The sequence below is a fragment of the Malania oleifera genome, chromosome 10 (assembly GCF_029873635.1).
Source record: "Malania oleifera isolate guangnan ecotype guangnan chromosome 10, ASM2987363v1, whole genome shotgun sequence".
Taxonomy (NCBI): Eukaryota; Viridiplantae; Streptophyta; class Magnoliopsida; order Santalales; family Ximeniaceae; genus Malania; species Malania oleifera.
Window position 1 is genome coordinate 13,548,945 of NC_080426.1, and position 27,462 is coordinate 13,576,406.

Genomic DNA, 27,462 nt, shown 5'->3' on the forward strand with positions numbered 1-27,462 from the left:
ATTCAAGACTATCAAGGGCCCAATCAGTTGCAAATTTTTTTTTTTTTTTTTTATATTGTAAAAGTTTAAACTTCTTGTTTTATTTTTCAAGATTTATACAAAAATTAGATAGTTAAGGATTTGTTTAATCATGTAAAAAATATTTCATTTTTCATTTATAGGTTTCATAATATTTATTAAAAAAAATTACTTGCTTAATTTAAAAAAAAAAAATACATAAGAAAGTGCATGAGGAGCATGTATAGTAGGTGGGATTAGATTTATGTGTAGTATATGATGGAAAATACACTATATTATTGTGTATAACTCTAATTCCTAAAAAAATGTTGCAACTGTGTGAAGTGGAGTAAATAGGACCCAAAAAAAAAAAAAATTTTTACAAAGGGGAAAGAGTTTTCCTTCCTTTTTATCCTTCCCGGCTTTCCCTCCTACCAAACCCTGAGACACAAATCACACAATGCACAAGGCAACCAAGCAAGCCAAAGGGCGGAGCAGTAGTGGGTTGGCGCAAACCCACAGAGCATTCCAGTTCAGTTCTGCAACTAGGGCGTCTGTTCTCTCTCCCCTTTAGGCGTCACCTTCTCATCAAATTCAAATTCAAATTCACCCATCAAATCTTCGTGGTAAGAAATACCTCATTGTCAATCAATTCCTCTTTTCTCGTTTCGATTTTCCCTTTTACTTGCTCGTTGACATTCCATGCCTAGATAGATCGCATAATGATTTTTTAAAAATTCTTCCTTATTTTTGTACGTTTTCTCTCGTGTCAGTTTTTCATTGCGTGCATTTTCGGAATATGATCGACGATAATGCATATGTATATGCTATTAATCGGTGGGCACGTTTCATATTTCTGTTATTTTTCATGCTATTGCGCCGTTTGATTGCGAGGAAAATGAAAGAAAATGAAATTTTGGACGTTGTGTTTTGTGTTGATTTATTTGCCCGCATATGAAGATCCCCATCTCCCGAACAACGAAGTGTTTATCCCTGCCTTCTTTTAGCAATCAAACACAGCTAACTTGAACCTCCCATATTTTATTGTTGTCTGGTGTTGGACCACAAAAGAAAGAAAATCCACTCAGCTGAGCCCGGGGAATCATTTAGTTCAACGTATGTATGTTTTTTCATTTAGCTTGGATGTTCATGGATAGCATTTTGGAAGCCATTTTCTTGCTTTTGAGGGCTGAAGAGACAAAAAACTTCTGGAAGTCCTACTAACGATATCTTATTTGCTAGTTCATTTTTCAGCAGCTAATGGAAGGAAGTCGTGATATTTATTGACAAATTGAAGTGTGCTTGTTGTAAACTGCAGGTGAAATGGAGAACTTAGCTGCCAATCAGCTTCCTGAAGTGGATTCATTGCCTGATGGGTTTGTTGAGAGCTCTGCAGAACCCTTGGCTCCTCCAACTCCAACATTTGAAGAGAAGCCATGGGCAGATGATGCAGAGGGTCATTTTTCAAAATTGGATTCAGGATGTGAATCATTGGGAGAACTAGAATCAAGTGAGGCCAAATCAGACAAGACACAAAAAATGAGAAAATTTCCAGTTCTGTTATCTGAGAAGGATGGCTTAAATTCCCCTGAGCAATCAGTAGAAGTGCCCAACAGGGGCTGTTTGGAAGAAAGTGATGGCATATTGGGCATGCCCGAGTCGTCTGATTCCTTTTCTGGGGCGTCAGCAAGGGTAGTGGGTGAGCTATCACCTGCCTCTTCCCATGGCGAAGAACAAGTCGATGGGAAATATCAGAGTTCTGAGAAATGTAAGTATGTTTACCTTTAATGCAAATTGCCCCTGTGTTCTGCTTATAAAGTGATTTAATCATAGCTACCATGGTATAGCTTCCTACAGTTCAAACTGCTTAACAATTGCAACAATAATGTATTTTAAATGACATAGATGGTTTCCTATGAATGCAAGGAACAAGATGGAAGTAGGTTAAGGATGCTTGATTACTACATTTTGTGGAAATAGTGTCTGAATCAACAAAAAAAATTAAAATCATTCAAGGAATATAACATATGTTTATAATGTCTTATGTGCATGCTGGAATATGTTTTGAAAGCTTATCATTTCTTTTTCAGTAGCAGTGTTAGTTTGAGCTTCTAATAGTTGTTTCTTTGTCCTTATCACTCATTGGTCTTGCAGCCATTAAAGGGGGTTTGGACCCACAAGCAACCCATCTAAAGGAGACATATTCATCAGAAAGCACCGAATTGAAGAGCCGAAAGCTAGTTAGTGATTTCAGTTTTAGAAGATTTTTTGAGATTGATATGTGTCTTGAGTGTTTACATTCTTCTTTCTTCTCCTATTTTTTAAGGCCTGTCATTTGCTTTCTTTTTAGTTTTTATTACCACTTTACCCAAAAGCTTAAGTTGGTTAGGTTGTGGGCCAACAATGTATATGAAGCCTCAACAGATTGAATATCTGATGATGATGGAGTTACTTCTTGCTCATTCTTGTATTCAATGAGCAGTGGTTTGAACTTGGTAGAATGTTTTGTCATCCAAAGTGACATGAGGTTGGCTATCAATGACCTTATTTCAAGTTGGTGGTGGAAGTATCGGGGAATAGCCCAGTGAGAATCCTTTTTTTTTCACTTAAAAGTTTCTTCAATTTGTATTCAAATGATTTTTACTCAGTCTTAGTAAGTGCAATAGTTAATGTGGTTCTATTTAAGGAAATATCTCTTTTTAGGAACTGCTATATGCCATATTCTTATTTCATAATGATGCATAATGTTGACGAAAGGCAAAAACATAAAACCTACTGGCACCCAATTTCAGTACAATTTGCAACATCTGAGATGAAGCTTCTTGTGAGCAATTCTGTAAATAATTAGTTGGGAAATGTTGGGTAGGTATTAATCTACAAACTGTGGCTTATTAAAATTGTTTGTTAGGATTAATTTTAACATAGAAAAATGTAGTGCAAGTCTAGAACATATTTTAATTTTTTTACCCAACTGGCTGACTGAGAAATTGAATGTAATAGTGAGTTGTCCTTGATTAATTATAGTGTCTCATTTGAGATCACTGTATGTGGTGTGTACAAAGTTTTCATTTTGGTTGTTTATTTTTTGAAAAGGCAGCTTGTTGCATCTATTATTGTATTTTAATGAAGCCTGCAGGTCAAAGGATAGATCAAATTAAAAGTACTTATTCTTGTAAGAAAATATTGTAAAATTGGTTCAGTTAATATATAAAAATACCAAGGTACTTTATATTTTTTTTCTTCGACCAATTCTTACATCTATTAGTTTGGGTACCTCTAGAAAAGGTTTTGGGATTGATATTTATTGTTATGATAAAACTTAACAAGATGAAAATTTCTTGTGCAATAAAAAGAAGGATAAGTATTAGAGTGATGGGTGCACACACACATGTATATGATTTATTACTGATTTTTTTTTTTTTTAACAATTCTAACATTCTCTCAAGTCTCAATACTTTTTGGTAAGATCTCTCCAGATTTTTGTAAATTTGAGTTTTTTGTTGTATCTGGTTTTCTCATAAGAGCATTCAAATGAATTTGCTTATTGTGTTGCAGCTTGGGAACATTCAGCTTATATTGAATATTTTGATATGCATGTATTGCAAAGTCTCTGTCCAAAAATTGAATGAAAATTTGCTGTGTTTTTTAAGTTGCTATATTTTAATGCTCAGGAAACATCTGAAGTTAAACGCAAGAATGCAAAGCGTACCTTTAAATCTGAGAGAGAGTTTCTGGAGTTCACTTTGAAGTATCAACAAGTTCTTGCAGAAAGAGATGCAGGTAAGTAGGGCCAATGTTATTGCCCTTTATTATTTTTGGAGGTCCCCATGGTGGGATTAATATGAATTCGTCAATGCTTAGCTTAAAATACCTTTGAATTTTTTATGGTTAATTTGCTGACACCTTTACTGGATTATGAATTTTTTTTATTGCCATTACTGTACCTACAAAATATATGAATATCTTCTTGAGCATCGATCTTTGTTATTTGGTCTATGTTGGCTGTAAGTCTTTCAAGTCTAGATGATGATCTAGGCATCCAGGTAAACTGTATTTACCCACTGCGTAAGATTGACATTCACAAAGAAATAAATGTCCTGAGAACCACAGGGATGGCACTCTTAAATTTATTTTTAAAGAGCAACTTTATAGAAAAATGGTTTTCAGTCAGTCAGATTTTTGCCAGTCAAGTGTATTGATCTGCGATTTCTACAGTGAGAAAACATTATTCTGTGTCACTTCTTGGATATCATTGGCGATATAATCTGCATGAGATGATGACAAATGACTCCTACCTTCTAAAGAAGTAAGAAAATTCATCCTTTTGGGAATTACATGTGTAAGCACCATTTTTTTTTTGGGGTGGGTTCAATATTTGATGTCTTTTAAGAACAATTGAAGTCATCTTTGTCGAAGTTGCATCGAGACATACATTTTTTATTGTTTAAATTATGATATCTAAAAAACACACCGTCCATTCACTGCCATCTCATGTTTTTATGTTGATTGTGCTATTAGAATTTTGCACTGCATGCAAAGATGGTGAAATTGCAGGTTGATGAGGGTTGGGAAAGTGTTTTAGCTGGCATGCATTGAATAAAGGATACAACTTGGGTTCACCTCAGCTAGGAAGATTGATCATTTTGAGTTTATTGATGAGAGGATCTAAAGAAGAATTTGGTCAAGCTGATTGATAGTTTGCAGTTCTAAGAGAATCTTGGTCTTATTAGATTCACCTTGAAGGATTGCTGATAAGTTATTAATTTTTCTTAATATTGTTAAATAATAATCATTGAAAAAAAATTTTAGTTTGCTAGATAATATTTGTTTCCTGGAAAATTTTGATCCTGCATACTATGGAACGTTGGATAAAACCTCTGTCAAACTATTGGAAAAATATACTGTATATAATTTCCTTGAAGCTTTTGGACATGTTGGAAGAGATGCTCAAATGCTAGACATTACGGAAAAAAACCTTAATGCAACACACATTAGGCAAGTACGTGAGAAAAATAGGGTTCTGTAGGGTTATATCAACTTGAAGAATAGGTGTTGCCAGCTATACATGATATGTTAATCAACATTCAACATATCATCCACATGATGTTTTTAATGACATCAAGGATAGCTACATTTATTTTCATCCATTTTCACTTTTTTGAATGTATAATATAATTTTCATTTTTCTTTCTGTAGCCATTGCTGTTCGAGATAAGCTCGAGTCTCTATGTAGAGAGTTGCAACGTCAGAACAAAATGCTAATGGTATATTTCACTTTTTGCTGTGCATAAGCTTCAACTGGTTACATTGTAATGTTTATATTTGTCTAAATATGATTTGATTATAATAAATATATTTATTTATGCACTAAGACTGTTGATATTCATTAGCTTTTGTTTTTGATTATTCTTCTCAAAATATCTCATTCTGAATCCTCATGAATTTAAAAAGATTAGCCTTGTGGTATTTGCGCAATAAATAATATTTAACTGGATTATTAATTGCATTTACGTGTGTTGGATAGAATGAGTGAAAGGAAGAAAGAAGGGAGGAAGCAAAGAGAAAGAAGATAAGGTAAAGGGAAGAGAGGAAAAGTTACCATCAAGATAGTCAAATCCCAATGCATTGTTGCAGTGCAAAATAAAGAACAATAAGTTTATGAAATTAAATAATGCACAAGGACATCATGAATTTGTTGCTGGAAATAAGTTGGGGAAGTTAATTTTTTGGTCTCTGGAATAACATTGAAGAAAAATTCGTTAGTTGGTTTCCGGAATCACCAACACCACAGTTTCCTCTTTAGATCCTTTCATTGCAATTTCTCTTTTTCTGGGCTGACAGTTATTTCAGGATAATTTTCTATAAGGTTGTAAAAGCGGGTAGGAAAATCATCAACTTCGATTGGGTGGGAGATAGGCAATTATGCATCATGGAACAGCTAAGATGGGTTAAAAATCTTTCAACTGATGGGGGCCTGATTCTCTTGAGTTTCTTGTTGAACGCCTGGGGTCATTTTTATTCCATCAAAAAAGTCTTGACAGTCGGGAGAAGTTCCGTGGTGAAAATTCTGATGGGCCAGAGGCGGAAGGGTGGTGAAAATTCTACAAAGCAGTGATGGAGGCAGATGCTTGGGACCTCGAGGGCCAAGGGAAGGAAAGTTCCAATGCCCCAGGGAGGCAAGGTGGCAAATGTTTGGCGTGTAAGGATTGTGGGTCGCATAATTTAGTTGATGAAGCTGAGGTAGGGAGGGAATCAGGGTTTCTTGTATTGTTTCAAAGGCTAAAATATGTGGATATTGTGGAAAAGTGGGATATCCTGGTTCAGCAATGGAGGTTTTTCAATTAGCCTCGCTGGAATATCCAGAGTCGTAAACTGCTTTGCTGAAATTTTCAGGGAAAAGGTTCAGACATGTATTTTGAAAATAAGGTGCAAGGGAAGAAATATTCTTGCCCAAATTCTAGGTAATAATATCAGCTAAATCTTAACCCATTAAAGTTCAACTTGGATGGGTCTTGTGATGGACATGGTCAAGAATGGAATCGGCTGAGAGTTCCGGATATAGTGGGAGGACAAGTTAGTTATTTTGGCCCCCTAATAGGCTTGGCTAAGAATGATTCAACTGAATGGACTGAGTGATGCTGATAAGGCATGGGGATATGTTTGGGCTTGTTGGAATTGGCTGGGGTTTGCCAATGTTTTGGGACAGGGGAGTTTAGTTGACAATTCCCACGAAATATGCAAAGTGGCGGGCTCAATTGCACTGAACCCAAATGTAAACTGCCCTCCACTGTGGTATCAAGCGAGAAGGGAGGTAAGACTCACAGAGCATGGTGACAGAATGCCAAAGCTAGTTGAATATGCAAAGGCGGCTGGTGGCAGATATATTTCCACTATGGGGGGCCATACAACTCTTATAATTGAAGAGCCTAAACTTGCTGAGGACTTGTGTCAAGTAAAGTCATAACATTGATCGAATGCCGAAGGAGGGTGAAAGAAAAGAGCCCAGTCCAGTGGTAGATTGGGTTGATTCAGTTGGGGTGTTCAATGTTCCTGAATGTGTTGGTCTGGTGGATGTAACATTTATTGATGAAAGGGAATCTGTAGAGGAATTGACTAAGGAGTTCATCATTCTGATCGAATTCCGAAGGAGGGTGATAGACAAGAGTCCAGTCTAGTGGGATATTGGGTTGATTCAGTTGGGGGGGGGGGGTTCAATGTTCCTCAATGTGTTGGTCTGGGGGATGTAACATTTATTAATGAAAGGGAATCTGTAGAGAAGTTGGCTAAGGAGTTCACTGAGAAGGTTAAGGCTGTGGTGACTGGAGATAGTGTGGATAATTCTCCTTTATCTGTTTGTTTGGAGAGGAGTACTTTGATAGCATGAGATAGAGCGTTGCTGCTGGCAACAGTTGATGGAAGTGAATGGTTACTGTGACGAGTTGGATTTACATGGACTTATCAGGGCCAAAGAGGCTTACTGTTTGGGCTTAATGTATTTAAAGTATTGTTTTATATTTGAACAGCAGGAGAGGGGGACTCTGGATCTTGGGAGGTCCTACCAGAATGCTCAGGTTGGTGTTGCCATTTGAAGGTAGCTGAAAATCGGAGCTCTGGCTACCATCAATATATGATATATTGAAGATTCATCCTATGATGTGCATAATCCATTATGATCTAGTAGTGTCTTGGTGTATCCTCATTTGACTTTTGTAAAGGCAGATGAAGGGTATTCTAAACTCTCTAAAGGTATTCTATTAATTGTGTGAGTTTCATGTGTTGAATATCAAATTATGTTATAAAATGCTCTCCTGCAGTACGCTTTCTCTCTCTCATGAAAGCTCCCATTTTCTCTTGCATAGAACAGCCCCATTGTTTCAATAGAAGAAGACAAGATGGATGTGCATGCGTTCAATCCAGTCCTTTCATCTGAGGTTGGACAAAATGGGGGGAGTCAGATTGGACAAAGTTGGGGAGAGTCCTTATCTGTTCGTTCTTGAATACAACCACTCACACAACAGGTGGGTTAGATTTCCTAAAGTTGTTGATTGGTTTTCTGTTGGCTTGTTGATCTTTGGTTGTTTGGGAAGGATTTTCGTAATATTCAAATGGGTGCAGCATTGGATGTCGGTTCATTTAACAAAGGCAGTGAAGTTTCTCGGTTAGGGCTGGGGTGGAAAGGGAAGATATTTTTGGTGTTTGCCTGAGGTGGGTCAAAAGGTGATGGGTAGTGTAGCCGAATGGTTTTTTTGAATTGGTTAGGGTCTCCATCATGATTCTGGTGGGAAAGGTGAAGGAGGTAAGCCAGGTAAGTCAGTTCACTGGTTGTAGATTTAGGTAGTGGTGACACAGAAAAATGGCGAGGATGTAATGAAATGACGAGTCATGCAGTCAGTGTGATGGAAGGAAAATTCAAATATGTATTTGGTGTGTTGGTGAGTTGCAATTGAAGGAATTTGAGCATTCATTTATGGAAGACATGAGTTCACCTTTGAAGATGATTTCTACCATCAAGGTGGCTAGGGTCATGTAAGGGCTGTGACATTAATAGATGCAGCAGGATTTCTCTTGGGGAGGATGAAGCAATGAAGATGGGCCAGGGTGTTTGCTGTTTGTCTTAGACCTGGGCCATGTACTTGGAAAGAAGGAAGTTTAGTTTTATCTAAGTTGGGGCAGTCACTTGAACAGGCCCATATTCTGGTAATAATGGCTTAAATATGGAGCATGCTTTTAAAAAAGAAAGTAGAGTTCTTTTTCTTCCCAGTTGGGCCTATCTATTGAACAGGTCAGCTCAACATTGTTGACAAAGCTGAGGAGGCTAGTGCAATAGCCCATGGAGTTGATCAGATTTCTGGTAAGGGTCAAGGGGATTCTATTTGTGGTGGTTCAAGTAGTATAGAAGCCCAAAAATCTTCTTATTGCAGTTCTAATGCCTGATGGGATAAGTGTAAGAAGCAGGGCTGTTCACTTGGTGATGGAGTGATTGGGGAAATTCTCAGGCAGAGTAGGAGCTGCAATCAATTGGAGGCCTGAATGAGGGATGTTTTGGTAATGTTATTTCTGGATAAAGTAAGGATGGAAAAGAAAAATCTGTGGACTTGATGGTGTATAAGCGTTGATCAGCAATGGAGGAGGGAAAAGGTGAGAACAGTTTTATTCATAATAATTGTATGAATTCAAACAAGTGGGGAGGAGAATTTTTGAAAACTAGATGATGCTCGAAAGTTTTTGTTGAGGAATTTCATAACTGCTTTGTGTTGTTTTAGATAAAGGAGGAAATTTTCAAAAGGAACAAAAATGAATATTTTGGAAGAATGGTGAGTAAGACAGTTTGCAAGTGATAGTGGACTATATTGGATCAAATTCATGAGAAATGAATTATGTTTCCAAAACTTTTGATGCATTTGGGGATATTTGTTCTATGCTTCCTCGTTTAGAATGTTTGGAGGATATAGCTATCTTTGAGGAGGGAGGGGAGCTTGGGTGTTGGTATGGTTGTGACTAATCAATGTGGGGATGGGTTATTAGTTAGTCCTATGGAGGTCAGTTTGCAGGATGTTGGTGCTCAAAAACTGCTTGATGATAAGGGATTGTGGCTGGGTGATCTTGGAGGGTGTTAATGGTTATTTAGTCATTTAGCATTATTATTATGTGTAGAGTTATTTTAGTGAAGTGTGAGTTAGTAAGGGTGTTATGGTCATTAGCATTGTATTTGACATATATTATAAATAGAGGGAGAGACCTATCATTGATTTTAGGTCTTCCATTTTACCTAATTATTCAACTTGGTATCCGAGCATGATTCTGAGACCTAAACCCTAATTGTTATAACCACCATCAAAACCAAAGCCTAAAGCCCTAAATCCGCTGCATGTCTACCATCAGAGAAGAATTTCCAGTAACACTATAGCCATAGAAAACAATCAGCAGCTGCTGGAAGTCAGACTAGTCAATGGAAATTTCCTGGGCAACACTGCCAATTTAGGAACACAAAATCTACTATAGATTTTGCAAAAACAACACCATAGTCACCCACAGGCACTGCTGATCTGGCCCACTGAAATCCATCTCCAGATGGTGCCCCATGTGCCCTGACGCACCAGTTGAAGGCTGCCAAAGCCAACCCACATGCTGGTGCATGAAGCCATTTTCAGGCATGTTTTTGGCCCGAATTCATCCAGCAGTGCTTGAATCCCTATATAAACGTATTAATGAAGTTTTTTGTGATGTTTTTTTGTCCAAAGATCTCACCTTTTTTAAATGTTCATGTGCGACACCCGGGGAATGGTTGTTTGATGCTTCCTGAAGCTTTTTGTCTATGGTTATTGAGTTTATTGGGTCTGAAACAGTGGAATTTGCTGTGTTTAATGGGTCTGAAACAGTGGAATTTGCTGTGTTTCTGATTCAATGTTCCAATTCCTTCCATAGACCAAAATATCAAGCTGTTGGGCATGTTCTTGGTGCTGTGGCAGCCTTGTACTGGTTTATTTGTGACTCGTTCATGGTGGGTCATCTTGTTCGTGGTTGTTTTGATTGTTTCAGCAATTAATCTTGTTATCATTGGTGTAGTTTTTGAGCGTTGGGATGGAGTTTGCAAATCCCAAAAGTATGGTTCCCTTGTTAGTCACTTGTTTGAGTAAACTGCATACCGTGACTATATCCATGGAGGAGTATTCAAGGTTTCTACAGTATCAATCATCTCAACAAACATTTTATCACACTGCATCTTTTGCTTAGAAAGGTAATACTATAGTCTGAATGTCATCTGGTATCTTTCCCACTAGTTCTTGGGTTATCGATCCTGCTGCCATTGACTATATAACAGGTGTGACTATCTTCTTTTTTGCCCTCTAGTATCCTAAAATTCTACTTCAAGTGGGTCCCCGGTTGCTTTTAAGGGGATAGGAACAATAAATCCTACTCCTTCCATCTCTCTTTCATCTGTTTTATATATACCTAAATCCCCTTTCAATCTCATATCAGTTAGTAAGCTTACAAAGCCACTAAATTGTTTGTCACTTTCTTTCTTGATTGTGTGATTATTCAGGATCTGAAGACGAGGAAGACAATTGACACATGACTTGATGCTAGTGGGCTTTAGTACTTAGAGTTGCTTTCTCCTCCCATTGCCTACACAGCCACAGCTACACCACTTCAAATCCATTGTCACCTTGATCATCTGTCCTTGGGCAAGTTGAAACAACTAGTTCCTACATTGAGTTCTGTGTATAATCTTGAGTGTGAGTTTTGTCAATTAGGAAAACATCATCGTGTTCCTTTTGCTTCTTGGGTCGACAAATGGGTGGTTAGTCCTTTCATCCTAGTTGAATCTAATATCTAGGGTCCTAGTCGTGTCATGTTGAAGTTGGGTTTTGGTACTTTGTTACATTTGTTGATGACTGCTACCAGATGACTTGGTTGTATTTAATGCAAGATCGTTCTTTGTTGTTTAATATCTTTTGTGCTTTCTGTTCTCAAATAAAGACTCAATTTTTTATGCCAGTTAAGATACTTTGTATTGATAATGCTAAGGAGTACTTCAGTACCCAATTCACTACCTATATGACTAATTTAGTTATGATCCACCAGTCCTCTTGTGCCCACACTACACAATAAAATGAAGTTGTAGATCAGAAAACAGTTATATTCGTGAAGTCACCCATACCCTATTGCATCAAATGAATGTCCCTTAAGTTTTTGGGAGTGATGTTGTGCTCACAACTTGCTCCCTCATCAGTTAAATGCCATCCTCTGTCCTTGGTGGTAAAATCCCATATTTAGTTATCTTCCCTAAGGCTCCTTAGTTCTCCGTTCCCTGTATATTCTGATGTGTCTTTTGTCCATCAATTAACTTCAAGAACGGTTAAGTTGAATCCTCGTGCTATCAAATGTATTTTTCTGTGCTATTCCTATACTCAAAGGGGATATTGAATCATTGTGTGCATGCATTCTTATGTTTGTTGAGATAATAATTTTTTGTTAACATTTCTCAGCTTTAAGGAATTGGCTTGAATAGAATTTGAATTATTTATTTAGTTTGTGACTCCATATGTGGCTTATTTTGTATGTTGATGTTCCCATACATTTTCTCTTTGTGCGTTTTGATCCTATTTATGTCATTGTTACACCCTTCTGCTCTGCTTTTTATTTAGTATATTCAAAATTTATGAATTGTGATGCTCTTGAATCTAAGTTATATATTATCAAAGCATGTATACTTAACTTTTCTTGGGGAAACTTCTTGTGATAAATCACTCAAACTTCTGTTTATCTTTTCAGTTTATTTATGTTCTTTGAAAATTATCAGGTGGGAATTTACAAATGCAGATACCTAATCTTCTTTGGGCTGCAAATCTTTATTTACTTTTTTGAGAAAACTGATGACCTTCTCATAGTTTTGCAGGATGAATGCAAAAGAGTGTCCACTGAGGGGCAAAATTTGAGATTAGATTTATCAACCAAATTTCATGATGCAATAAAGGTTTGTTGTTTTTTATAGTTCTCATAATGCTTTTTCGTTAGTTTTGAAAGCACTGTGCATGTCTTATGCAGCACTGACATTTCTATAAGGTTGTCTACACGAACAGTCATTGGACACTTCTTTGGCACACATCTGAGACTCTATAAATGTGTTCCTAATTATATAATATATTTTAGTATTTGATACTTCTCCAACACTTGTCAGACACTCCTTGGGTAATCTTACTTTTTAAAAACATGCTTTAGACATTCAATGACTCATTGTGGTATAATATTTTAAAATTTAATTAGTTAACTTCATAATTATAACCACAATATGGTGCTTTTCAAAATATTGTGATAAACTTGTAAACGTTTACCATGAAAAGTGATATATTGACAATTTATATAAAATAAAGGGGAAGAAAAAGATGAACCTCCACCTATATTAGATTCTTTTCTCAGTGTAGCATGTGATATAAATATTAAAAGCATAATTGTCATAGATAAAATATTTATATAATATGATATGTTTTTTAGTTGCCATTTCTCTGTCAGGACATGTCCTAAGTGTGCTTGGGATATGGCATGACAGTTTATTGTATTAAAGTAGGTTATCAGTGCCTATAATTAAAAAATTATATTAATAGCATACATCAAAATTAAAATGGGTTGGTCTTAAGTGTTGTCTTGTCTGTACATGAACAGGAACATATGTATGAGGCTAATTCTTCTTCTTTACCTGGTTTTCCTCTGTTGCAGGATGTAAGCAATAGGCTGGAAGAACGAAAGGAGGAATGCCTCTCTCAGCTCAAGGAGAATGAGATGTAAAACCAGTGAACCATGAGAAACTAGAAATTTCTTTTATTCTTTTCTTTCTAAAGAGAGATAATGACACTATTTCAAATTATACCATTATTAATACTCTTTTACCTGTACTAGTATGGAGAATTGACTAACGAGCATTCATAACAACTCAGAATGTATAGAAATGTTTTTACATATTTAATTGCATCTATTTTCTATATTTCTCTAGACATAAAAACATGTCTTTTTCCCCACTTTTCCTTTTTCTTGTTTTAGTTGGTTAGGCTGGGAACTTGTTATTTACCCTTGTGTTTTATCCAATTGTCCATATGATATACTTAATTGATATTGATGCTATGTACTAAACATCTGATAGGAGAAGTCTTCTGTAATTTCAATTATTTAAAAGAATGTTTGGCTTTGAATGGCCCTTTGTAAGATGAGAAAAAAAAGCTCCAGATTCTGTTGATCTGCCTTACTTGCAACCTGTTCCATTGTTTACTGTCATTAATTAATTGTTCCTTTGACACCCATCAATCTCATTATCCTTATTTCACCCAAACTCAATTCTTTGCACATACTTTTCCTAATTGCTCAATATGCCAATCTTTTATTGACAGACATGTGATGAATGTTCATTGGTCCAAACTGTGCATTTCCTATTTGGTGCTATTCTTTTCTGTACCAAACTTTGTAATATTTTAATATCTCTATTTAGCCGCAGATATTACTGTTTGTCCTTTTGATATAGTGGACTTTGTAATTGTCTCTAATTCTGAGGACTTTCTCAACTGGTATTGCAGCAGTGAAAGCTGAATGTGGATGGGCTTTTTGTTTGTTTTAAGTAGTGCTTATTGATATTGATGCTATTAATGGGCTGAGCAGTGACCTAAGGACAATGAATAAGTGGGCAGTGAGAAGGATACTGACGGAATAGAAATTCTTGTGTTTTGGACCTTTAGCAAAGGAGATGGAAGTTTTTTTGCTAGAGAGACTGATAACCCCCAAAGTTGTCGTTGTCCAGCTTGTTTTGCAGGATGCAACTGAAGAAATTAAAGAGGAGTGATTTCTGGATTGATCAATGGTCATCTTTTCAATATCCCACACATCAGAAGATGAACAAGCTCGTAAATGAGGTCTTGGGTGGTTTTACGAAGTACTATCTTGAGCTTAAGATTCTGGGTCACATAGTTCAGACTTATCCCATTCAACCTACTAGGACAGTAGACTAAAAGGGCAGCCCGGTGCACAAAGCTCCCGCATATGCGGGGTGCGGGGAAGACCAATGAGTCTATAGTATGCAGCCTTACCTTGCATTTTTGCAAGAGACTGTTTCCACGCCTTGAACCTGTGATCTTTTTAAGCAAGCACTTTTACGTATATGCTTTTACATTAGCTTGTAAAATCACTAGTAGCCCTTTGTTTTCTAACTGTAAATTTTTATTTCCATTCAAGTTTAAGTCTTGAAAATTCTTTAGTATTGTACATTGGCCTGTCCAGAAGAAAAATAACATTCACAACTCTTCGAGTTTAGGTTGAGAAGCAAGTTGAAGCAGCTCACTGATCAATATGCTCTCTCTGAACAGCAATTTACACAGAAGGTGCAATTAATGTTTTCCTGTTTATATTTACAGTATTCTGGCTTTGATTAAAATGCTTATAAATTTTATTTTCAAGGAGGTGAGTATGTTTTTTCTTGGTCTGGAAACTTAAATGTGCAGTTAAAGCAGAAATCTCTGGAACTTCAGCTTTCTGAGCTGAAAATTCAACAGCATGAAGAAAAATTGATTCAGGAACAGTCCCAGATTAAGCTTTATGCAGAACAGGTTTCGCAGTTATTGGCAACTGAAAAAAATCTGCGCTTACAGTTGACAGCTGATGGAGAAAAGTTTCAGCAATTCCAGGTCTCAGTTTTTTCTGTAATACATGTCCTTCCAACGTGATTCTCAGAATTATTTCATTAATATTTTATTGCCACAATCTGAATAAATTGCATGAATGAGATATTTTTCTTTCATTAGTATCTTATTCTCACAATCTAATAATAAATTGCATAAATGAGGTATTCTTTAATACTATCATAATATGGGTAACTGTTTAACTGATTATGTTAGCTTTGCCTCCCTGCTGGGTTCTTGGTTTGCATGGGGGATTTCATTTTATTTTATTTTTTCATTTTTTTTGTTTTCCCTTGAGAAAAAGTTAACCTCAAGGGAAGGGAGACAACTGCAGATTGGAGTTCGCTTTGAAAAGTTGATCTGGTTAACTTCCTGTACAAGCAATGTTTTTTTGGAAAGAAGGACGAGTTTCCTTAACTGTATTATTAAGCTAAACTGCAGTTGTGGAGATTGTTTTACCATATAATATTTTCTCAAGTTTATTGGTTAGTCAAGCAAGGAATGTCTGCCCCTTTGACAGGGCATTTTGTTTGATGCTCCTTGCATCCTTTGTATGCCAAATCTCAAAGGCAAATTAAATCTTGTGCAGGATGCGCTGTTAATGAGTAATGAGGTCTTTGAAACTTTTAAGAAAGAGATGGAGAAGGTACATGTACATTTTCCTTATTATTATTCATCCATTCTGTTGCATAATTTTGCTTGATTGCTATGCACTTTGCAACTTTTTGGCTGTCGTGACTCTTTCTACTGGTGTAATTTACCATTCAACTTGTTCTCTGTGGAAAATTAGATGACAAAGTCCATCAAAGAACTTAAGAAGGAAAATATTTTCTTGAAGAGAAAATGTGAGAAATCAGATGTTACTCTCATAGAACTTGTTGAGGAGGTATGTTTTTCTTGTATTTCTTCACCCATTTAGGTAGCTATACCACTAACCATTGGGCACATGCAATGTGTGTGTAATATATCTTCATTCGAGTCTCCACAGACTTTTAATTCTTTACTTTTTAATTTTTATCTGTTTTTAAATGTTTTTTTTTCTTTTTTTTTTTTTAAATGCCTCTAACCTTTACTCTCTAATGCACTATGAATTATTGTAAGTTGCGAGGCAAATATGGTCAAGTAATAGTAAATTTTTAATTGAAATTTAATATTTACATAGGGTTTAAGGTTAGTTTTAAGTTAATTATAACTTATAAGTAGTCTTGATTAGTTATTGGATGTAAAATATTTCCCTAAAACGCCATTAGCTTTATCATTCAAATAGAAGGAAATTTTAGAAAATGAATAGTAGGCTGCATAGGAAATTCCCTTTCTATATGCTAGCCATTGGTAATATGCCATGCATGTGTAATATGGTCAAATAATATAATTTTTTTAAATGGAATTTAGAATTTGTACAGGAATCTTTAGGATGTTAAAAAAGTTGAGACCAAAGAAAGAGTTACGAGGGGTTACGAGTATTAGGAGTTACTGATGAATATCTATTAATTTTATATATTGTCAATGTGTCATTAGTTTTTGACTGAACTGACTTATTTCTTGACTGAACGAGAAAAGGTTTCATTAGAGAAGAAAGATTGTACAAAAAGGACCATAAGAAATCCTCCTATGAAGAAAAAGAGAATAAAAATGAAACAATTTCAATCAAAATAGCACCAGCCGGCCAATCTCGCTGTAAATCTGGAAAGCCACCCCACTTTAAAACAACCAGGTGCAAAAGCCTAAGCAAAGCCATATAATGAATCATATTCCAGAGTAAAGATGGGGTCATCTTTTTCCCTGTAGTGAGCATTCCGTTCCAACCAAATGATAAACAGCAAAATGTCCACACCTCCACAAAGCTAGGTCATCTCTACCCCGACCAAATCCTGCAAAGGAAATTGCCAAAAGCTAGGCCATCTCTACCCCAACCAAATCCTGCAAAGGAAATTGCCAACAGATCTCCACTTATTCTGGGCAAACATAGCTCTCTTTTAAAAAACCAAACAACTTATTCCAAACCTTCTGAGAGAAAAAAAAAAAAAAAAAAAAAAAAAAATATAGGAAAGATGAGATGCAGATTCTGATGTGTCAAAACAAAGATTTTACATTTGGAGAAAAAGCCTTTAAAGGCCTCCTATTCTGCAATAGGATGGTGGTGTTTATTCTTTAGAACCCTTAATCCTAGAGGGGACTTTGGCCTTCCAATAATACAATGAAGTGGACAGGACTTGTTTTCAGGGATCAATGCTAAAAAAAATATTTACAAGAATAATTTTGGAAAGAATCTAGAACCCATGACCAAAAGTCCCTCATGTAGTATGGATACCCTCCGGCAAATATAACTAACAAGAAAGCTCCTCCAACTCCCTATCATTGAAAGACCTAAAAATGGAAATCCTAAGAGAAATGATCCCCCTTAGAAATCAAAAAGGAAGAAATAACTTCATTGTGCAGCAAGGAAAGATGATGCAGACGAGGAAAGGAAATGAAAAATGCAGAACCAAATGTCTACCCAAAAACAAAAGTGAGAACCATTACCCACAACAATTGGTGTAAGGCATATACAGAGAATAGATCTGCAAAATACAAATCCAAGGTCTCTCAAAGCAACATCTTACTCTCACATTTGCATTCCACTCATTTCACAAGCCAAATTTACTTTTAGTAACTTTGTGTCGGAGGAACTTTCCTTTAAGCTAACTGCCAAATCGATACCCATTAAAGCAATATTTTTAGACACCTACTTACCAGGATCAAATGTAATAGTCTCAATCCAATTCTGGTGAGGTATTGTTTGCTTTGGACCACCGGCCTCACGGTATTGTCCTATAAAAGGCATCTTATTGTGTTGAAGCCTAAACAATCCTTATATGCCCAACATCTCCCTAATGCATTTCTAATGCAGGATAGTGACACAAAGCCATGTCAAAAAAACTCACCACGAGCAAGCTCACCTTCTTATTAGATCTAGAAACAATCTCTTTTTAACTAACCAAATGATCCTTCTTTCTACCCAACCTTGAGACCGAAGAAAATCTCTCATGTCCACTTAATATTCCTAGCTACTAAGCTACCCTTACTAAAATTTTTAAAATAAACAAAAATTAGGAAGGGTATAACAAATACGACCCAAAATGAGACTATTTCACCAATGTTTATTGTTGAGATTTTGATTAAATAAATTACCTAACTTGAAGATAGATCTCTCCCTCTATTTATAATATGAATCAAATACATTCTAATGACAATAATACCTTACTAACTCTCACTAATCAATATACTAATGCACTTAATAATAATAAAACTAATAGATATAAGTAACTTCTAACACTTTCCCGCAAGCTAGAGCATAAATGTCATATGCTCCGAACTTGTTACAAATAAATTTAACGTGAGCACCCCCCAAAGCTTTGGTGGATAAATTAGCAAGTTGTAGATTAGACTTCACATAAGTGGTAGTAATGAGTTTCTGTACAAGTTTCTCCCAAACAAAGTGGCAATCAACTTCAATGCATTTCGTTCGCTCATGAAAGACCGGGTTGTAGGCAATATGAAGAACAACTTGATTATCACTCATCAACTTCATAAGCTGAGAATGTGAAAAACCCAATTCTTCCAACATGTTCTTCAACTAGACAAGTTCAAAACTAGTGTGACCCATAGCTATATATTTGGATTCAACACTTGACCTGGTCACCACAGTTTGTTTCGTACTCTTCCAAGAAACCAAATTACCACAAACCAAGATATGATACCTAGTTGTGGATCTCCGGTTGGAAGCCGACCCAACTCAATCTACATCCATATATCCATGGGACATGGATATAAGTGTGATCTTAATCACGATGTAAAAGACCTCTCCCAGATGCACCTTTGAGATATCTTAAGATGCAAATTATTGCATCCTAATGACTTGTCATAAGAGAATCTAGAAATTGACTCACAACACCTGTTACAAAAGATATATCTGGCCTAGTGGCTGTGAGACAATTCAACTTTCCAACAAATCTCCGGTATTGTCCAAGATTAGATAGCAAATCTCCCATATTCGGCACTAACTTGCTGTTAGGATCCATGGGCGTATGAACCAGTTTGGATCCCTACAATATAGTTTCATTCAACAAATCAAGAGCATACTTCCTCTATGACAAAATAGTTCTCATACGAGATCTAGATACTTCTATAGCTAAGAAGTATTTCAACAGTCCCAAATCTTTGGTTTGAAATTTAGTCTATCGAAAATTTTGAGACTCTAAATACCTTTATCATCCTCACTTGTAATAACGATATCATCCATATAAACTACAAGATGGATCCTGCCCAATGAAGTATGATGATAAAACTCAGAATGATCCACTGTATACTGTCGAAGACCAACCTCAAGTATTACAACACTGAAACATCCAAACCATGCTCTGGGAGATTGTTTAAAGTCGTATAGTGCCTTGAGCTGACACACTAAGCCTGACTCCCCTTGAGCAAAACACCTAGGTGGTTGCTCCATATAGACCTCTTCTAGATTACTATGCAAGAAGGCATTATTCATAGCTAACTGATGCAAAGGCCAATGATAAGCAATAGGCAAGGAGATGAACATACGTACTGATGTAAGTTTGCAACTGGAGAAAAGGTGTCGGAATTATTCAAGTTGTACACCTGAGTATACCTTTTAGCAACAAGACGAGCCTTTAGACGAGTCACAGAACCATCAGGGCTGACTTTCATAATGTATACCCAATGACAAGTGACAACCAACCACAAACTTGTCAAGAGGAAGAGATACAAAGTCCCAATTGTCATTGTATTGTAAAGCATTCATCTCTTCAACCATAGCATTCCGCCTCCTAGAGTGGGCTAAGACTTATGAAACAAATTTAGGAAGGATAATAGATGATAAAGCAGTAACAAAACAATAATAGGAAGGTGATAAGAAGTCATAACCAACATAGTTGGAAATGGGATGTTGGGTCCATGTGTGTTTACCTTCTGAACAACAATGCGAAGATCAACATCATAGGAAATGTGATCATCAGATGAGGAAACCAAAGACTTGGTGGTAGAAGCTAGAGAGGGGACTCTCTTCCTTGGAGCTGTGATCGTGAATACACTTGTAAAGTAGGATGATCAAGACGATGAGAAGGACTCAAACTACATGGAAACTCAGATGGTTGGTTGGGCAGGGATAGCAAAGTAGAGTCTAGAAGATTAGGTAGAGGAAGAGACTCATTGAGCTCAGAAGCACTTAGGAATTGGGTTTAGTAAGGTGTAGACTCAAAGAAGGTAACATCGGCAGAAACAAAGAAGCGATGCAACACAGGACTATAACAACGATATCCCTTTTGAGTATATGAGTAGCTCAAAAGGACACATTTTATAGCACGAGGATCCAACTTATCCACCCAGGAGTTAGTTGATGAACAAAGGACACACACCTGAATATATGAGGAGGGAGAGAGAATAAAGGTGAATTAGGATAGAGAATGGAATAGGGAATTTTACTACTGAGAATAGAGGATGACATCCTATTGATCAGATAGCAAGCAGTGAGTACAACATCACTCCAAAACACTTTAGGTACTTGCATTTGATAAAGTAAGATGCGAGTGATTTCAAGGATGTGTCTATTTTTCTTCTCTGCAACCCCGTTTTGTTGAGGAGTGTGGGCACATAATGATTTATGGACAATATCAAATTGAGTCATATAAGTAGTGAATGTGAACTGCAATACTCTTTAGCATTATCACTTAGAAGCATTCAAACTGGAAAACCACTCAGAAAAACAGGCACAAAATCTATGAAATAACTCATAACAATCTTTTATTAAATATAACCAAGCCATGCCTGAATAATCGTCCAAAAAAGTTACAAACTATTGGAAGCCTAACTTGGACACAACTCTACTAGGACTCCAAACATCAGAATGGGCTAACATGAAAGGGCTTGCAGCCCATTTATTGACTCGGGAAGCGAAAGGGACACGATGTTGCTTTACCAACCGACAAGAATCACAATCAAGACTAGACACAAAACCCAAATAAAGAACAAGATGTTTTAACTTTTCCAGTGAAGGATGACCAAGACAACTATGAATCTAGAGTGGTGCGGCCATGGTTTTAAATAAATGCCGCGACCGTTACGTTTTGGGTTACCGATAATGTTACACACCGTGAAATCGGTGAGAAGAAAAATCACGGCCGTAGCACCTGTTACGAATTACGACCATTACGTAAAGGCCACTACAACCGTTACGTAACCGCTATAGGACTGTTACACCAAAAAAATTATTTTATTTTTTACTTCTCACTTTTTCCCTCTCTTTCATAAATCATTCTCTATATACCATGTGGCGAGAGTGGGAAAATATAATAATGAGGATGACAATGATACAAAATTTACTATTTCTTTAAATACTCATAATACATGCATTAATTAACAATTTGAAAATACTAGTTAGGAAAATATTTTATTTTGATAATATTAGTAATGTGATATTTATGTTCTATATTTTTCAACTTCAACCATCTTTCTTTTCTAGCTATTTTATATTTGTATTATTTGTATGTCTTATGTGTCTAATGGTTTAATGGAGTGTATAATGTATTTTGTTCTATTAATTAATTTAGCACACATAAGAATTTATCACAGATAAGAACAATGAGAAGTATAAGTACACACACACACACACGTAATTTTTCTATCAATGGTGGTTTGAAACAAATGTAAACTTGTTGCCCTTACCAAATAACTTAGTTACTCGAATTAAAGGATCCAAAATTCACTCAAACTTTTTCTAAGATGGGCTAAAGGCTTAAAACATGCGAGTACGCTATTATGCACAAGGTTGTGCGTGCTTCAAAAAAATTCACAGCCATTACACCCACTTCCCGTTATGTAACATCCGTTATTTCCGCTTCCTGTTACACCTGTTACCGTTATGTTATGCTACCCGCAACTGCGATTTAAAACCATACCGTGCGGCAACAACAATGTAGGTGGTAGAAGGAGACAGCGGCTCAAAGTGATAAAGTCTACCGGCTTCATGCCCTTCACCAATCATCTTCCTCACCTTCAAATCCTGAATAACCACGGCTTCAGGGAAGAATGTTACTGATCCATTCATGGATTTTGTAATCTTGCTAATGGACATAAGATTGAAAAGAAACTTGGGAATATACAAATCCGAAGGAAGAGAAATAGAAGAAGTGGGATTTACAGTCCCAATTCCCTTGATTGCAGTGGTGGATCAATCAACAAAAGTAACACAAGGTAAATTTGCAAGATATTGAAGAGTGAAGAAGAAATTAGGTATACTTACTATATAATTCGTGGCAATAGAGTTTATGACTCAAGGACTAGGATGAGAAGTACTGGATGACAGGCATGCTGTAGGATTACCTGTTTGGGCAAGGTATGTAATGGGAAGAGAAGCTTGTTGTGATGCTTAATACTTGCTGGAACTTGGAATACTCTTCGTCTGACATGGATACAGTACATTGCTCCCCACCCGGCCCCAAAGGTGAGGAGTCGGTGGTAGCTGCATTAGCTACCCCTAAAGTTGTGAAGTCAGTGGTAGCTGTATTGGCAACACGTGAAGGTCACTGTGGATATCCTAACATTATTCAATAGTATGATTACTTTGTCCACAATGAGTGCACTTGTGAGGAGTGCCTCTACCTCATCCATCTCTACCACCACGACTGCTCAAACCACTTCAATAACTTCTGCAGTTTTTGGTAGAGAACTAGACTCACCCTGTGTTGCAAAGGTTGTTCTTTCACAGCCAGATGCAAGAGCAGGAGAATGTGTGTTAAAGGAAGCACAAAGGGCACAAGAATAAATGGTGGCAGATGATGGCAACTCTGCACTACTAAGTATCTGAGATTGGACTGCCTCAAACTCAGTTCTCAAGCTCGTTAGAACCTGAAGAATTGTCATTTGCTCCCTATGCTTCTGCATCTCATGAACATTGGTAGTTATAGGTTGCATCATGTTAAGCTCCTCATGAATACACTTCATCTCTCCAAAATAATCTGCAATGCTCCTATCTCCCTATTGTAACTGAAAGTACTTCTGGGATAAATCATGCATATGTATAATGTTACTAGAGTACAGAAGCTTGGCATAATCCCAAATTTCCTTGCACGTATCTAGAGGCATACACATCCGTGCAATTTGTGGCTCCATTGAATTTCACAAGAGGGAAACAATCAAGGCATCTTCTTAAATCCACACTTCTTCTCTTTTTCATCAAAAGGATTAGGTTGTAGCAAGTGGTCAAATTTTCCTAATCCTGCTAAATAATTCAAATAGCTTTAGACCATTGGATATAATTCTTTCAATCCAACTTTTGAGTCGTTATCTGTGGCAGTGATGAAGAAAACATATTTTTGGGATTCATACTCCATTCCAACACTGACAATCTTGCAGCCACCCCAATGTCAAACAAAAGGAACAATCAAAACTAATCGGGAAAATCACAAACTATGTGAAGCATTGACACAACCACGGACAAGGTGAACGACTTACCAACTGAAATAGCACTGCCACTGCTCCAAGAAACTCACAAAGAAGCTTTTACGAGCACCGAACAAAAACTAACAGATTACCACGAGTGCATAGTTGAAAAGGGTTTGGATCTTGGGGCAAAAAACATGCCCCAACAGCTTGATAATATTGTCTAGAGAAGGAACCAGAACATGGCAGAGGGGAAAAAAAAAAACTTGGCCAGAAACTCTCGTGCGCCAGTGCGTGGGGCTGTTTCTGGCGATGGGTTTTTGTAGGGTAGGCTTCTGAGGGTTCTGTTTTTGGCTGTAAGATTGGTTTTGTGAATTATAAAGGGTGGAGGTGGATCTGAGAAGGAAGGGATGGGAATGTGTTTTCTGGGGACTGCTGAGTATGATAGTGTTTAGGTTGGATTATGCTCTGATACCATGTTGAGATTTTGATTAAATGAATGACTTAACTTGAAGATAGGTCTCTCCTTTTATTTAAAACACAAATCAAATACATTCTAATGACAATAATACCCTTACTCCCATTAATTAACTTACTAACACACTTAATAATAATACTAAAAGAAATAAATAACCTCTTAACATTTATATTTTAGGAAATAAAAAGTGAGGGAATCCTTTGTTTTTTGGAACTAAAGAATAGATGATAGACAATTGATGTCTTATTTGCCCCTCCAGTTATTGATCCTCAAATTTCCTCCGCTGCAATGGTGCCTATTCTTTCTCTATCTTCGTCATTGGAGAATGTAGATTTAACAGGAAGCTTTTGTCGCCAAAATTCGATGCATTTTAAAGAAATCAGTAGCTATCTATTTACCACTATGCACCTAGTCAAAGCTTGTGCTGAATTGGTGTTCAATATTAACGAAAAGTTTCTCGTGATATCCCACTATGGAATTCCCACTAGTTGCCAACCATCGGCCTCATATTTATCTTTCGTGATTATTGTTTTCACATGCTGTATACTGAAGCAAATCAATAGAATCTTTCAGAACCACCCAAATGCAGAAGTATAGCAAAAGAGCTTAACTTAATGGGGAAGCCAGTCAACCACCTTTGGAGAATTGTTGACCCTAAGAGAAACCTGAGCAATACCAGCAATGGGATTTTCCATTGTTCATTGGTTGGTCAACTGGTTGTACTTCCGTTGACTGGTTGTGCATTTTCTTCAAATTTGCAGAAACCAGTTTTGCTAAAAGACCCTGCACCCTGAAATTTAAATTCCTAGTGGGAGATGTAAAATCAAATAAGGATTTTTGCATGTACAATGACTTAGGATCCTAAACTTATGTTTTTCTCGAAGGGCTTTGCGTCCCAGCCAGAGCAGAGCCAATCACTATCCTCGACATGGTTGTGGCAGGCGCGATATTCATGGCAGAACAGTATTAACGCCTGCTGTTTTGTCCTAGTAGTTCAGGTTTCAATCCCTTGGAAGTATGGCCCATCACAGGAAGAACATTATATCCTTGCTTGTCGTGGCGCTGGGGTTGCCATTAGCCTATGTAGCATTTTAGATTATTTTATCAGCTATTTGCTTAATTCATTAAAAATATCCCCCGTGTTTGTAGAAGTCATTTTTATGGCTCTAATACTTTCTTATGTTTTTGTTTATTTACCTTTTGCTTTCTGGTAATTATTTTCAGCTGCTTCTAACAAGCATAAGCTCTGGGTTATTTATTTGTCTATTTATTTTGGGTATTGTTTTTCTGAGTAGCGCGAGCACTTGAAGAAACAACTGGAGAAAACAAGGAGCAAGAAAGAAAAGCTGGAGTCATTGTGCAGATCGCTCCAGGCAGAAAGGAAACAGAGCTCAATTGGGACAACTTAAACAGAAGATTTATATGGATCTAGCTCACTGTTGACACCACTTCCATAACAAATGTGATTTCCAAGAATTGTAATACAAACCACGGAACTTTATGAGTGTATTGTTGAATAAAGGATCTTCGCGTTCATGGTATTCTATTATTACATGATATTCTAGCTGACGAACCCTCACATTACAACAGACGTTGAAGCCTTTTGATTCATCTGTAATTCAAATCTTTTGATTGCATATGGAAACTTATATAGTTATTAATGCTTGTTTTCCAGAAGTGCAAAAAGTTCCCTATTCAAGATTATTATTTTTTTTTTTTTTTTTTTTTAAGGTTTCACTTGGGGGTCATGTTGGATCAAGAATTGTCAGAAAAAAATAAAATAAAAATAGTAACATTTGTTTTTCATTGTAATCTCACTGTACATAGAATGCTATTAAAAAATATTATTCTAATATTATTTATATTTAAGAAAAGTCAAATGTTAATTGTGTAAAATTAAATTGTTGTTTATTAATTTAATATTTTTTTTAAAAAAAATTCTCACCTTGTTGATAAGTGAAAAGACGAATTCTTTCATATTTGTTTTTCCCGGTAGCATTTGCTGTGTGGGGAAATCCATGATTACTGTAAAATTTTTGGCTTCTGGCTTTTGTTCAGCTGTGGAAGATAATTTTGTCTTTTTTTTTTTGTCATTTTATTACAAAACATAATATTATTTTTTGGTTTTTTAAAAAACATTTTTTTATCGCTTTTTACCTTATACAAAAAGATACGAATCAGTAAGACTTCCAAGCGCAAGTTAACTTGAAGCAAGAACTCTTTGGCAAGGAGGGGCGTAGCCTCTTTCGTGATTCGAAGAAAAGCGTACATAAAGAGTAGTCGGAGGCAATTCGCTAATATGGGGCTGTTAGTAGAGACAATCCTTGCTCAGAAGCTGTCTTGGCGAAAACACTAAGCAGGGTCAAAATGATAGAATCAAAAATAGAAAATGACGGAATCCACTAGGACGTTGAAAAACAATGTGATTATTTTTTTATAATTACCTAAAAAAATAAAGTAAAATTTTATTTTTTCACCTTCAAGCAGACCCTTAACTTTTCTAGAACGTATAAGGCCTAAGCCAAATTTAATGAGTTTTTTTCATTTTTGATTTTATTTTTTAATAAAATATTAAATAACAGTCTGAAGAAATTTTTTTTCATTTTGATGTGTCTGAAATCTCGCTGGATGGTCTAACGAGATTTAAACAGCCATGCCAATTGTGTGTGGACGCGTGGCAAGCAAATTTCGCTGAACCATTCAACAAGATTTGCTTGGGAAAGAAGTAGATTTACACTGCATGCAATTTTTTTGTAATTTAAAAAAACCCAAGTATTCCATTCTCTTTTTTTTTTTTTAAGATTTTGAACACTTAATTTGTGTTTTAATGTGATAAAAACTAAGAAAAAAATTATTCGTTAATTTGTTCAATATCTTTTTTTTTTTCAATAACTAAATAAAAAAAAATGGATTCCTTTTCTTTTTATTTTCTTTATATTTTTCAAGCAACAAACGGGATTACTTTTTATGTTTGATTCTAAGAAAAGTAAAAAAAATAAAAAATCTAATAAATTAATGAAAAAAATTAATTTTACAATCATTAATATTTAAATTTTAATTTAAAAAAAATATTAATATATCATTAATATAATTAAGAGTTAAGAAAAATTAAATATAAATAGTATATAAAATTATAATTTCTTTGTTCTTCTTTCCTAAAAATTTTCAAGTTTTAAAGAAAGCAAAACCTTGTTACTGCTAATTTTCATCCCCCGCCAAAAGAAGTATGAAATGTGATGATGCGTGCCTAGGCCATGCTTTTTCTGGTTATTTTTTGTTGAGTTGACGTCAAGTCTAGTCTTGCCTATAATGTTGCTGTTACTTTGAAGATGGATGGGTTAAACATTCTTATAATTGTTGAAGGGGAATGTGGATGGATTAGATTGG

The 27,462-nt window shown here is 36.1% G+C and overlaps 1 protein-coding gene across 2 annotated transcripts; it reads left to right on the top strand.

The window, feature by feature from the left end:
- Window positions 1-353: 353 nt before the first annotated feature.
- On the top strand, window positions 354-25,752 carry LOC131165614 (uncharacterized). 2 transcript variants are annotated; one of them, XM_058123557.1, is made up of 12 exons: window positions 354-623; window positions 1,316-1,765; window positions 2,152-2,237; window positions 3,669-3,777; window positions 5,194-5,261; window positions 12,398-12,475; window positions 13,216-13,280; window positions 14,795-14,861; window positions 14,982-15,164; window positions 15,748-15,804; window positions 15,949-16,044; window positions 25,371-25,752. In XM_058123557.1, exons 2-12 carry the CDS (start codon window positions 1,321-1,323, stop codon window positions 25,482-25,484), a joined length of 1,368 nt encoding a protein of 455 aa, XP_057979540.1. In that variant the 5' UTR covers window positions 354-623; window positions 1,316-1,320; the 3' UTR covers window positions 25,485-25,752. The 2 variants fall into 2 exon arrangements, with proteins under 2 accessions (XP_057979540.1, XP_057979541.1); XM_058123558.1 differs by lacking the exon at window positions 354-623 and having other exon boundaries at window positions 1,298-1,765.
- Window positions 25,753-27,462: the final 1,710 nt, after the last annotated feature.

Excerpts from the sequence above, each read along its gene's own strand:
- LOC131165614 (XM_058123557.1), top strand. The coding sequence starts at position 1,321 with ATGGAGAACTTAGCTGCCAATCAGCTTCCTGAAGTGGATTCATTGCCT. Across the intron at positions 15,165-15,747 it reads AAAAGTTTCAGCAATTCCAG|GATGCGCTGTTAATGAGTAA; the intron begins GTCTCAGTTTTT and ends AATCTTGTGCAG. Across the intron at positions 16,045-25,370 it reads TCATAGAACTTGTTGAGGAG|CGCGAGCACTTGAAGAAACA; the intron begins GTATGTTTTTCT and ends TTTTCTGAGTAG.